At 43.4% G+C, this 13,312-nt stretch overlaps 1 protein-coding gene across 1 annotated transcript in view; it reads right to left on the reverse strand.

Annotated features, from left to right (window-relative positions):
- LOC133425747 (zinc finger protein 236-like) overlaps positions 1-13,312 on the reverse strand; it is a 75,441-nt gene that overhangs the window by 59,296 nt on the left and 2,833 nt on the right. Inside the window, exons 2-6 of the mRNA XM_061716326.1 lie at positions 12,455-12,594; positions 7,417-7,581; positions 7,135-7,313; positions 5,197-5,327; positions 2,197-2,369 (exon numbers count right to left, since the gene is read on the reverse strand). Coding sequence (XP_061572310.1) covers positions 2,197-2,369; positions 5,197-5,327; positions 7,135-7,313; positions 7,417-7,581; positions 12,455-12,594 — 788 coding nt within the window. The remainder of the gene's footprint in view (positions 1-2,196; positions 2,370-5,196; positions 5,328-7,134; positions 7,314-7,416; positions 7,582-12,454; positions 12,595-13,312) is intronic.

The following is a 13,312-nucleotide window of genomic DNA, read 5'->3' on the forward strand; positions in this document are numbered from 1 at the left end:
TGGAAGTATAATAAGCAGAGCACTGAAGAAGGGGTAGCCAAGCACAGAATACTATGTAGTTCCAAGAAAATTGCCTTTACTTAAATAAATCCATCATATCCCTTTACGCTACACTGCTTTTGCTTCAAACTAGAGAAGAGTCAGTGTCAGACAATCTCCGCTCATTTCATCCTCAAGCCAAGGACGTTCTCACAATGACATTCCCTCCAGCTATGCATGAGATACTGCGTCTTGTAATGCTCAAAATCTAATAAGCTCATCCTCGAGCACGAGTAAACGTTGCCGTCGGCTCTGAAGAGAGTACCTCCTGCGCTATGTTGACAAGAATAAGGTTGCGTTACAGACAAAGCTGATATTTGCTATTCTGGGAACATATTTAAACAATCTCACTCTTTCTTTTCCAGGAGTAAAAGTTAGAAAGTCAAGCTCAAAAAGACGGAACTTGAAAGTCTTTGCAACTGGGGAGGATAGAAACTCAAATCCATCTCATTTACGCGAGACAGTTATTGAACAGTCAATGATGCCACATATTTCAGGCTCCCGGTCAGAGGGCACGTCCACCCGAGAGGAAGCCCCGGGGCCGAGTCAGAGCTCACTGGAGAGATTATTATATTTCTCAGATCAGTGGTTCCCAACCTTTTTTCCTTGGAGCCCCCCCTACTTGTGTCTAAGACTAGCCAGGCCCCCCGACCCGTATACGTACTAGCACCAAAATAGTCTTTAATTGAATGAAAAAATGAACATGAAGTCATGAATTATGTTTTTTTGATACATTTCTCTTTGGTTTACTCTGTATACATATGACTTTGTTTTTCTCCAACGTCACCAATGTATGAAATACGTACAAAAGGACATAAAAGGACATAAAAATATTTCTGAAAAATGTCTCTTAATATGAGACCAACATTATTTAACATGTTTCCTTTAACAACCTGTCGGTGTAGATTAAATATTGAGTAATGATATAATAATAAGGAATTAAATAATTTCCTGTGTTTGTCACCAGTGTATAAAAAACACAAAAGATATTCAAGACATTCATAAATTATTCCTAACAATGTCTTATGAATGACTCATTCGCAAATATAATTTTTACAACTGCATAATTTTAAAGCAGAAAAAGTTCCGCGCCCCCCCAGAGATCTCTGGCGCCCCCCCAGGGGGGGCCCGGACCCCAGGTTGGGAGACACTGTCTCAGATGGTCCTGGAATGCCTCCTCAGAAGAGCTGGAGAGGGAGGTCTGGGCCTCCGCAACTCTAACACATTTAAATAAATGCATGGATTACAACAAAAAGAAACAGTTAGGGGCACAGTATAGGTCACTTGGTGGAGCAGGCATCTCGTATCTGCAGTCAGCCCAGGTTCGATCCACAAATCCAGTTTAACTCGCTTCTCAACTGGCACAAGCTGTGCACAAACATGTCTTTTATTCTCTGCCATCTCTTTGCTAAAAAGGCGGCTGGCGTGTGCGTTGTGGCACACCCGGGGGCAGGGGGACCCACCGCTCCTCTCCTGATGGAGATCATTGTGCTGCTTTACAATCAGGCTGGCGGGAAACCGAGATGATTCAGACGGCGGCCGCATCAATAGAAGCAACCATCAACCAGGAGATAATACTGTCACGACACGTCCAGCCATTAGCAGACCTGCTGGAAATAAACATCCTCACAAACCACGATCCCTCCTCTGATGGGATGAGGATGCTTTATTTGACCTCTCCACTACTTTTCGTCTCTGAGAGGAGTAGAAGCTGCTACTGACCAACGATGGGAGTAAATAAGGTTCGATAAACCAGGAAGGGTTTAAGAAAGTGCCTGCAGCAAAACGTTTACAAAGTAGGAAAGCAAATGAAAAAGAAAGAAGCACAATCTTGCCTAATTTCCGTCACAGAGTTACGTGACAGGTAGAAAGCCTTGAACCTGAGGGCTGGCAGGTTGGTGTGTGTGGAGCGGGTGTGAAGACCAGAACCACCATGTCAAAGGGTTTTTTTAAATGATGCAAGTTCAGCTGACCTTGGAACTTATGAATATGCTTCGTGTGGACATGCAAGACTGAGTGGAGGTTTGTGGCAGAAAGGACAAAATTCCCTGCAGTTCTTATTACACTGCTTGCACAACAGGAATAATAAAATGAGAGAAATCAACTTGGACAGTAACTGAAAGACAAAACTTCTGGGGTCGTGAGCTGTGGCGTTACCTCAGAATGAACCCTCTGGACGTGGGAGTGCAGGTTTCCTTTCTGGGAGAAGGATGCAGGGCAGAACATGCAGAGATGAGGTTTCTCTCCCGTGTGCCTCACCATGTGAGTCTGCAACACCACCTTCTGGTTGAAAGCCTTCCCGCAGTGCGAGCACTTGTAGGGTCTTTCACCTGAGGGGAAGAGCAGTTAGGAAACCAGAAACGCAGACAAGATTAGTTGAAGACAACTGCATTAACAGAGAAAACGGTAATGAAATAAACATCTGTTTGAGTGTGTGTGTGTGTGCAGAAACTTAATTTGCATTCTGATATTAATCAGCTCCTTCTTTCTCATTTTAGAGTCGGAAACTAATTCACTGAGCGAGAAAGCGTCGTCATTTTAGCACATTTTCCCCAGCATTGTCTCATCCCAGCAGTCAAACTAAATAAAGATGACAGACTGCATTGTGGGCCGCAACTAATTTCTTTATGCATCAGAGAAAAAGAGGTGTGTGTAACGTTTGTGTGTGTGTGTTCCTGCTCTCCCAAAGCGACTCCTCATCTAATCAGCTCAAAGGCTGATTGGCATTCGAATCCCAGTGGAATCGACGTCACCCCCCATTAGCCATGCAGCCATGCAGCCACCCAGCCAGCCAGCCAAACAAATTAACATGTGGATGATTTGTAATCAACATGTGGATGAAAGCTATTGGCCACATTACCCCCAACCCAGACAGCTGAACAATCTCAGAGCAACACGAGAGCATTAGAATTTAAACAGCGCATCAAAATTCTGCCCACACGTCCTTCCTGCATGACAAATGATTAATAAGTTGTTTGTATTCTTTCAATCAGCGAGGGGGGAAACAGAAAAAAAACGGTCAGGAGAAGGTTTCAGGAGAGAAACTTTACTGATGGAGGAGCGAGTCCACGTCAGAAACAGATGCAGAAGTTATGTTGAGTTAAAGTCTCCAACAGCAACCACGGGGAAAAGCTGACGTCCCACCAGCTATGACTAGGTACCAACATCCACCTGACTTGTATAACACAATCATTTTAAAAGGTCACGCGCTTTGAAAAATGATGGGATGCAATATCTCTTCATCAGTTTTAAAAGCCAACAACCTTTATTTTGACCCTGAGTTAACTGGTTAACTGGAGCCACCGCTGTTGGTGCTGATTTTAGCTTTTGTTCTCTGGCCAAAGAGGATATCTTGCAAGATTTCTCATCGTTGTCACTTGGTGAACCCGAGGGGCGACATGCACTTTACAAAACTGGGTTCAATAATGAAGTTAGGAAGATTGCAGTTCCTCGTCTCCAAAAGTGAGTCCACATCAACTGACTCCCAAAAGTTCAACTTAACAGCAGAGATAAACATGTTTACAACCTGGTTTAAAAAACAAGTTTTGGTCTCCATATTTCCCTGACAGCTGTGGGGCTGGGGATTTTTTTTTATTTATTTTTTATAAATCAGGTAAAATCATAAAAAGCAACAAATGTATGAATAATAAGGGACTGTGGACTTTTGATTGGAAGCCGGCATAGCCAATGGCAAGCTGTCATGACTTGAGTTGTTATTTCTGAGCTGTGAATAAAGACCTGATGGACCACAGTCATTATTACTTTAGAGAGGAAACAGTCTTTTTTGTGCCGTTAGATCTTAGTTATGCTTCTCTGTCAAACGGCCAGCGTTGCAGAGCGTCTCAGCATGAAGACTCCCTCTGCAGGCCTCCGCGTCGCCCAGCGTGCACCTCCAGAGTGAACTGCTGTGCAGATCTTTGTGACACACACACCTCAATGGGAATCTTTCCCATGTTCCACATTGAGGTCTATGTCAATCTATGTGTCTACGGCAGCGTTCCCGCCACATAGATGGCGTTGACACAGAAGCATGAACCAGCCTTCATCGTATTAACAGCCCTAGCTGGCTGTGGATTGGCCAGTTAAGCTATCCTTTTAGATTAAAAACCTGCTGGTGATGCCATGGACGTTTGTCCAGTTCTTCTTATACAGTCAAACTTCATGAGTGTCTCACACCTAATCATTTGACAAGATCCATCTCAGCTTTTCTCGAATATCCATATCAGCAGCTCAGCAATGCAAAGTTTACCCAAAGACGATGAGAATATTTCCAAATTATAGAAAAAACTTAAAGATGTTTGACTCCAAACCTCTCTAAATGGCTTTCATATGTGCAACAGAATGAAAACAGAGCAGCACCCTGGACATGTTTCTGTGAAGGAGCATCTCTGCACCGGAGCCACTGAACTGTTACATTCAGCTTTCCTGCAGAAGGACCACCATTGTGTGTATCATCATCATCATCATCATCATCATCATCATCATCAGCTTTGTCAGGTTTTAAATAATTAATTCATGGAGCTTTCTGGAGCTTTCAACAGTTTCTCTCTCTGGTACATTTCCTACTTTTAAACTTTTATTTTTCTATGCATGTATTCTCTTTAAGGCTGCAGAGATGTCATTTTCCATTTGGAAGGAATAACCTATTATCCACAGGAGAGCCGCTTCCAGACAAACAACCACACATGCACTCGTAGGGATGATTTTCACCAGTTAGTCTTGCATGGATGTTCTTGGACTGAAGTATTATTCAGTTTAATTAAATAATCCGTGAGGACTGAGTTAACACTTGGAGGAATCAATAATGTCAAGTGGGAGGGTCAAGCAATGGAGCGATGCATGCGATTTCCTCGATGTGGCAGCATCAGCAAATCCATAAATCAACCCGGACGTGTGTCGCTGAACCCTCACCGAGTGATGCCAGACAGAAACAACAGAAACAACAGGGAAACAGAGGCCCCTCGAGTCATCAAAAGAAAAATCAGATACCAACCGCTGTTACCAACTGCAAGGTTAATCAGCAAATATGGACAATATTCACCCAGATATACAGATTCACCTGCATTGATTGCAGTATTACGAGTCTGTGAATCAGAAAATTAGAGTAAGATCTCTTTGTGGCAGGCAGGTCGTGCAGCGCCGGGGCCTCAGACTCACCTGTGTGGATCCGTATGTGTCTGACGAGCTGACTGGGCTTTTTGAAAGCCTTTCCACAGTGATGGCAGCTGTTGGCGAAGTTGCTGCGATCGATGTTTTTCTTGTAGTTTCTGGAACTGGAGGACAGCGGCCTGGAAGGACATAAACGCAAGAAGTCAATACTTACTCATAAAGATCACTTTGGATTCTTAATTAAGAATAAAAGTACGATATAATATAATATATAAGTGGCTTTTATTTACGTTTAAAAGAAATCATCAATCTGTAGAAAAGCACATATTGTGTGCATGTGCCAACACTGTTCAGAAACAGTGATGAGCGACTGTTCAGTTCATAGTTTGGTAAACTAATGAACACAACTTGTGTAAGTAAATGTTGATCTGCGCTCAGATTCTTGACGATGCATTTCCAGAAGAGTAACTCCCGAGCTGATGAAGCAGAACACGCACTTGAGACCTTTTAAAACGGTTGCTGCAACTCTCTATTTTGGCTTTGGACTGACATTTAAGCTTCGATTGTAGCTTGTGGAAGAGCTACAGGGCTTTTCATCGACTGTCTGCCCTTGTACTGGATGAGTCGAGAGTTTACATATTAAATACCAGCGGAAAACTGCCTGAGAAAGGAGAAAATTCCATTTCTGTCTCCTTGAGCAGCCTGCCGGGCTGTTCAGGTCCGTGTGCAGTGGAGTGTGTGATTGTGTCAGCAGTTCATTTCTTTGTGTTGTTCCGTTTCAAAAGTTACTGATGTTTTAGGGGTGTTTACAAGCTTTTTTCAGTGTTTACAGACTATTTTGCTCTATTTTTAAGAAATGAGAAACTATTAAAAAGTAAAATTTGCAATAAAACTAAGTTTCATTCACCAACATCTTCTAATGTGGTTTTTCGAATAGTGACCCCCTCCTGCTTTTTCCTGACTCAGGGTCATTTTCAGGTTAAACAAAAAAGACAGAAGTGGGGATGGATGGATACATCACAGGGGAGAAAAATAAGATAAGCAATTCCTCAGATCCAAAGAAGGAGATAAAAGTAAGTAGTACTCATTCGCTGCCCAAATCCAGCACAATGAAATATGACAAGGCACATCTTTCTGTGCAGATCTTCAAACTTGTTGAAAGATTCATGACAGAAGAGCTGAAGTGGAAAACTGTGACCTGACCAGACCAGCCACATTTACTTGGAGAAATTTCCCTCCTGTGAATTGAGTTGGTACTTCTCCCGTTCACAGCTGTTTCCTGAAGGGGCTTTTCCAAGAGCCACTATTCCAAACAACCAAGATGGCTGCAGAGCTGCTGACAACACCTCGAATCACGATAGACAACGGTTAAAAAATAATAAAATGAAATGTTTAATCATGCCCCTTCAAAAGGCCTGTCTGATCGGACACGCATGCAAGTCACATGTTCTGTATGGCACCAGTTGCTAGGTGACCCAACAGCTTCCCAGAAAGCAGTTAGCAGGTCTGAACTACTCTTTCAAGCTGCAGACGTGGATGCACACTGAAACGCTCTGACTTTATCTGTACAGATAAGGAGGAGGAGGGGGGAGCTGCAACAAAGAAGTTGAGGGTGTGACTCCAACACATCCTGAAACATAGAAGGAGCTGAGAGAGTTTAGCTGCACGCCGGGCAGTTTTCAGGAGGACGTCGGGCTGAGTCGGCAGCAGCCCGGGCGCCTGCTGAGGCACCGAGGTTTACAAAACTTGAGACAACTGCTGGGCAAGCTGGTCTCTCCAAAACGTTTTACTGCCAAAGCAGAAACATTTCTACCACCTTTTATAGATCAGAAAAGTGGGACAATGTCCCCTTCATCGTCTCGGTGATCTGTTTGATTATCTGCAATCAAGTCAAGGTGTCGTCCCGGTTAAACATAAGTTACAGACTTCTTAACTGTCAGCCCACACGTCAAATATAACCCAGAAGGGCCTGCAGCTGCATCTGACCTCATCTTTATGTGGCTCTTCATGTGCTCCTTGATTTGAGCCGATGTCTTGAACTCCTTGTCGCAGCTTTTGCAGATGTAGACTCTGACGCCCGACAGCTCCTTCCGGTGCTCGTCCAAGTGCAGGGTGAGCTGGCTCTGCAGAAAAAACTCATCTCCACACTCTGTGCAGATGAGATTCTGTCAGAACAGAGGAAAACAAGTCAAAAGTAGTCCCCAAAAAAAAAGGAAAGAAGTGAAATTAAAACTTCCGTTTTGTGTCATTTAGTTGATGCAAACTTACCTCCTCTTTCTCGTGCAACATGATGTGGGACTTGAGGCTGGCGATGCGGGAGAACCTTTTATTGCACACAGGGCAGGTGAAGTCCGACATGGTGTGAGTGGACTTGTGGAGGGTGAGGTTGAACTCCACGTTAAATGACTCCGTGCACTGGTCGCAGCGATGAGGCTGCAGAGAAGAGAAAACATCAATAGGACTGTAGCGTAGTTTGATGACCCTGTGGATGGTGTGAGCATTAAAAGATGCAATTTTTCATTTCTGCTCCTGCGTAAACAGATTAGAGCACTCAGGTCCTCAAACCAGGCTGCAAACATCTAGAGTTTTGGTTTGTTACCTTTTTTTTGCCTCTTCCACCCACAAGGGAAATGGTTCACAATAAAACCAGGTAAAACATTTGTGCGTCGTCACGTCAACCACACAACAGCAGCAACCTTTCACAGTAGTTTCACAGCCAAGTTTAAACGGGAAATGTCATTTAAAATCCGAGTAAAACCAGCTAACTTTCATCTCTTCACTCACAGAGTCAAAAGTGAAGCGGGTTTCACCCTCGGTGAAGACAGACGGACGGAGGAGACAGACGACAGACCGGTGGAGGAGACAGACTGATTAGAACCCCCGGCTGCATCCTAATTAGGGCTTTGACCGTCACTTTTATTGTGAAGTGGGAAGAGATGAAGGCAGAAAAAGGATGAGAGAGACCTCAAAAGTATGAAATATTAACAGCTAACATAAAACAATATTTCTCATGAGGCAGAAATGGCCTCAAAAATGAATTTCCATTTCTATCAGGGGCTCAGATGGCTTCATCTGAGAGTACTTTGTGGATGGAGAGCAGACTGAGAGCAAAGCCAGCACTGTGAGCTTCAGGATGACCTGCAGGCCCTGAGGCACCTGCCCCTCAGCCCAGAGGGGATTAAATCATAGTATTGCCCCTTGAAAATGTGCATGACCACAAGTGGAGGTAAACAGGTATACGGCTGGGATGTATCTTTGTCTTGTAAGATGAAAAAGAAAAACTTGTTCCTTTTGTAGCGTCGACTAAAGGAGAGGATCCTTGAACGTGTCTGTGATGTCAGTGTGCACAAAAGAGGAGTAAAAAACAACAAAAAGAGATAAAAGAGAGCATCTACAAAGTATAAAAAGGGTTATTGAATCTGTTAACATATATTAAATAAAGCCAACACAAGGCTCAAAGTTAACCAGACAAATGTTAAATCAGAGGCGACTTGAGATCGACTGATGTAATGTCAATTAAAGAAAATGTGCATCAGTTTATTAATATATAAAGGTTGAAAAAAGTAAACTCGCCCATAGTGTCAGTGTGTTCATCTCCTGTCTCTGCTCCCTCTACCTGTAGGCCACGCCTCCTCATCAGGCCAACCCCCCACACCTGTCCCAGGTGTGCAGCCCTGCTGCATTTAGGCTCAGGTCTCTGCTACAGCGCCTGGTTGTCCTTGTGTTATCCCTGACTTCCCAGCAGTTTTACCTGGACTCATCACCACTAAACTGTTAAACACTGCAGTGAATAATAAAGGTCGTTATCGACTGATATCCCGTCTGCCTGTGCTGCATTTGGGTCCTCACCATGACACACAAAGACCTGGACCAGAAACTACAAACCCCATCACCAGAAACCTTGTCAGGTTTTCTAAAATGTAGAAACTTAAACCTGAGGTTTGTTTATTCGCTTTACTTTAATTTAACAGACGTTAAATATTCTTGCTGCGCTTTTATTGACCAACATCAATCTACTTGGATGTATAAATAAATGTAGAATTATCTGTTATATAAGTCATGTTCTGGAGCTGTTTTGCTGGTACGGGGCATCATGAATCTCTACAGTAAATGTAGAATGAAATCTCAAGATTATTGAGACACTCTGGAGCAAAACGTGCTGCCCAGTGTCAGAAAGCTTGGTCTCAGTTCCTCAAACAGGATAATCACTAAAACACACAATTAAACCCATGAACGGTTGAGAACAAAACAATAGACTATTCTGAGGAGTCCTGCTAGGAGCTCTGATCTAAATGCAGCTGAACGTCTGTGGAAAAAGCTGAAACATTCAGTCTGGAGAAGAAACCTTTCAAACCTGAGACAACAGGAGCAGCGTGTTCATGAGGGCCGGACCAGAACACACGTCTGCAGGTGCATAAGTGGCATTAGGTGTTACACACCTGCTGTGATTGCAGTGATTAACTCAAAAGGTTGTGCAACAAAGCATGACTTTAATGTTTAAGTGATTCTGTTGAACCCCAGCTCAAAATTATTACCCCACTCTTCAATTATTAATTCTTACTTTGGTCAGTTTCAAGCTCTCTCTGTGAACATTGTGCATTTTTTATTTCTTTAATGGAAGGATACCAACACATTTGACCACACGTCCCAGTCTGCTCACCTCCTGTCTGCTGGGATCAGTCCACTCACCTGTCTCTGCTCCCTCTACCTGTAGGCCACGCCTCCTCATCAGGCCAACCCCCCACACCTGTCCCAGGTGTGCAGCCCTGCTGCATTTAAGCTCCAGTCTCTGCTACAGCGCCTGGTTGTTCTTGTGTCATGCCTGACTTCCCACCGGGTTTCCCTGGACTGATCACCTGTTGCTAACGCTAACCCTCCCAGTTACACGGCTCACCACCAGACCCGTCTGCCAGCCCGGTAATCCACCAGTTGTTGGCTTGGCCTTCAGTCAGTGACAGGATCACTCCTCTGATCCGGCAGAAGATCACTGGGAGCCAAAACCTTTCACCCTGCCACCGTATTAACTGTTAAACACTGCAGTGAATAATAAAGGTCGTTACCGAGGGGAAATCCCATCTGCCTGTGCTGCATTTGGGTCCTCACCATACCCATGAACCATATCTGTAAGAGCAGTGTCTTCAGTTCGAAAACATTAACAAAGGACTTCGGTCTTTTAACATCTACGGTTCATAATATTGAGGAGATTAAGGGGAGGTGGGGGAAGTCTCAGGCCGTAAAAGGCCGAGGCTTGAAACATCTGTTGGATGCACACAACGCCCTGAGGCCACATGAGAAACCATCGTGTTGACGCCATCAGACAAACATCTGAGCTCCTCTGGACTGTTGAGCAACCGACAAAGTTGTTTTCACCAGGAGCAAACATTGTGAGTGATGTGTACTTTAGTTGACCTGCTTCTGGATGGGTTGTCATTAGTTTGTCATCATCACTGACGTTGGTCTCAGCCGCCTGTGAACCCAAAGCCTGAGTTTGTGCAACTCAGAACCGAGTGGCAGCTTTTGTCATCACTTTCGATAACTAGGCGGGACAAACTGCTGTTCGTTTCTTTGTTGGATTTTACTTCCTATTTTATTGTATTAAATATTTCTTTTATTTGAGATTACTTTGCCCGTGATTAGGAGACCGCCATGTCACTGAGAGCAGTTTCTGAGAGTCATGTTACTGACAGCGGAGTGGCCTGCTACTCGGCTCATGCAGGGTCTCCATCACGATGTAGCAGCCGCCAGATTAGGTAAGGTAAAGACAAAGTAATGACGCAAAAAATGTCAAACAGTGGAGAAAACCAGGATGTTTGCTGTTGCAGCTTGTTGTAGTATTCTATGAAGCAAGTTTTTATTTCCACTATGGAGATTGATGTTTGAGAGATCAATACTCTGCTGTTTGTCATCCTGCCTGAAACAGCCATCATTGTTTTTAATGAGACGATAAGTGCAGGGCTTCCAGTTATGCCAGCTCATGGATTTCCTGTAAGTGGATCCATTCCACTTGTCTTTGAGGAGTGTGACCCTCCAGAGCTATTCTGGCGTTCATCTGTTTCTCCTCAATTTTATTTAATACCAAGGGGAAAAAATGTAAAAATCTTTCTTGAGCCGATATTAAATCTGAAAAACTCTCTCCCCAACTCTAACAGAAGTCCTAGTATATACTGTCCTTGAGATGTACGTACTGTACGTAATCACAATGAAACAAAAGCTTTATGTCAGCATATAATTTATACCTTTGTCGGCATTTATCACAGCGGCTCATAGAAAAGTCTTAGTAGTTCTTATTACTGATCTTAAACGCCTTAAGAGCTAATGAAAATCCCTCACAATGGTTTGTTAGTTGTCTACAAGTCACACTGGTGACTTCTAGCTGCACCGGTTCAGGGTGAATCCAACCCCTTAACTTGTCCTGTTAAAAGTCAAAGGGCCCTGTGCTCATATAAAAGGTAGGACGTTAGTCTTATTTACTTGCACAGTAAAGTTGTAAGAGGCGTTTGTAAATGTAATTGTGAGCTCTAAAGTTTTACAAAGCGTTCCCAAAGGAAATCCTTCTCCATTTATTCAAAAACAATTGATTAAAGGGGGTTCCTGATCCAGCTCTGTTTAAGGAATTGGAGAACGCAGCTATCCAACTTTTTTATTTATTTTTAGGTTAAACTATTTTAAAATGGATCTGTTGACAAAATAAAAATCATATTGCTATATTTGCTCCTCAAATACCTTGGTACACTAAAATAATAGTTAAAATAAATGTATTTTTTATTTGCAATTATCTTCTCACACCACTTTTTCGTGGTTTTGGTTGTACATGATGCCATCGGATCTACAGTAGCTTTAAAGTCCAACCTAGTTAAAATGTCCTGGGCGTCTCCAGCGACACCCGGTTCCGGTTGAAGCGTCCGTACCAACCCTCTGTTTTTTTCTGCAGCAGTTCTGTTATCCTTTGCACCTGCTTAAACTCAGGTCAAGGTATCAGGTGGAGTTTTCTCAGAAAAGTCATGAACTGATGTTGAAACTCTGCAAAATCTATTACATAGTGGTCACAGTTCAAGTCTTCTGTTTCGGTCGAAATTGAATGTAACCAACTCATCCCTCCAAACCACACATGTCAAATATAAAGTTACGACAGCTTGAATCCAGGAAAATAATTCATTCCCGACTAAATGTGAAGTGTTGCAGATAATGTTTCAAAATAAATCACATTGTACAATAAGATCTACCATCAAACAGCTTCAATGCAGCTTTTCCCAAATGAGCTGCAGAGAAAGAGGATGCTCTGCTGACATTTGCAGGAAGTTCCTACCTTATCATTGATCTCGTGCTCACGGAGGTGCTTCTGTAGCTGGCTCTCTGTGGTGAATATCTGGGTGCAGAACGTGCACTTCTTGTCCTTGAGCTCTCCATCACTGAAACCTTCTGCCTTAGCTTCACTGGGATCTACATCTGAAGAGAGGTAGAAAAGGTCAGGCATGGTTATCTTAATGTGCTTCAAGAGGCTTTCAGCTGCAAAGAATGCCCCAAGTAGATATGAAGTGGTGCATTGTACGCCCATCTCTTTAGTGACGCAAGCACTAGCAGGTTTTATTTAAAAAAAAGAAAAAGGTTTGTAACAGGATGCATCCAAGTAATGTCTTTACATCAAATACAACACCTCATGCCCAGTATCTCTAGGCACTTTTAAAAGAAGCTGATAGAATTTCATGAAGTCTTCAAATGTCAATAAAAACCTTTGGCCAAAATACTGTTTCTGTACAACTGCTTTCTTTTAATCCACATATTTACAGCTCAGTTTATTTAAAGTGCAGGTTCATAGTCTGTGTAGGACTGACAAACGCCCTGATGTCACTCTCAGTTTTTGTGAGACACTTGTGGACCCCTTTTTCCTTGCAGAATGAGCAGGCCTCACCCGCCTTATTTCAGTTACCGTATCTTAGCTTTTTTAACTCGGCTTAGCTCATGCAAACCTCTCATGCACAGTTGGCTCCAGGCTCCTTCAGCCTGCAGGTGGAGCTCCACAGCAGGACCCTCAAATGACATCAACCCTGTAGTCTGCAAGGCTTCATCACAGCAGGGTCTGGACAAAGTTAATCAATCTGAAAGGATAGTCCTCCTGGAAGCTGGACTGCTGTGATAAAACCTCGGGATGCTCGCAAGGCTGCGA

Source organism: Cololabis saira, chromosome 3 (assembly GCF_033807715.1).
Source record: "Cololabis saira isolate AMF1-May2022 chromosome 3, fColSai1.1, whole genome shotgun sequence".
Taxonomy (NCBI): Eukaryota; Metazoa; Chordata; class Actinopteri; order Beloniformes; family Belonidae; genus Cololabis; species Cololabis saira.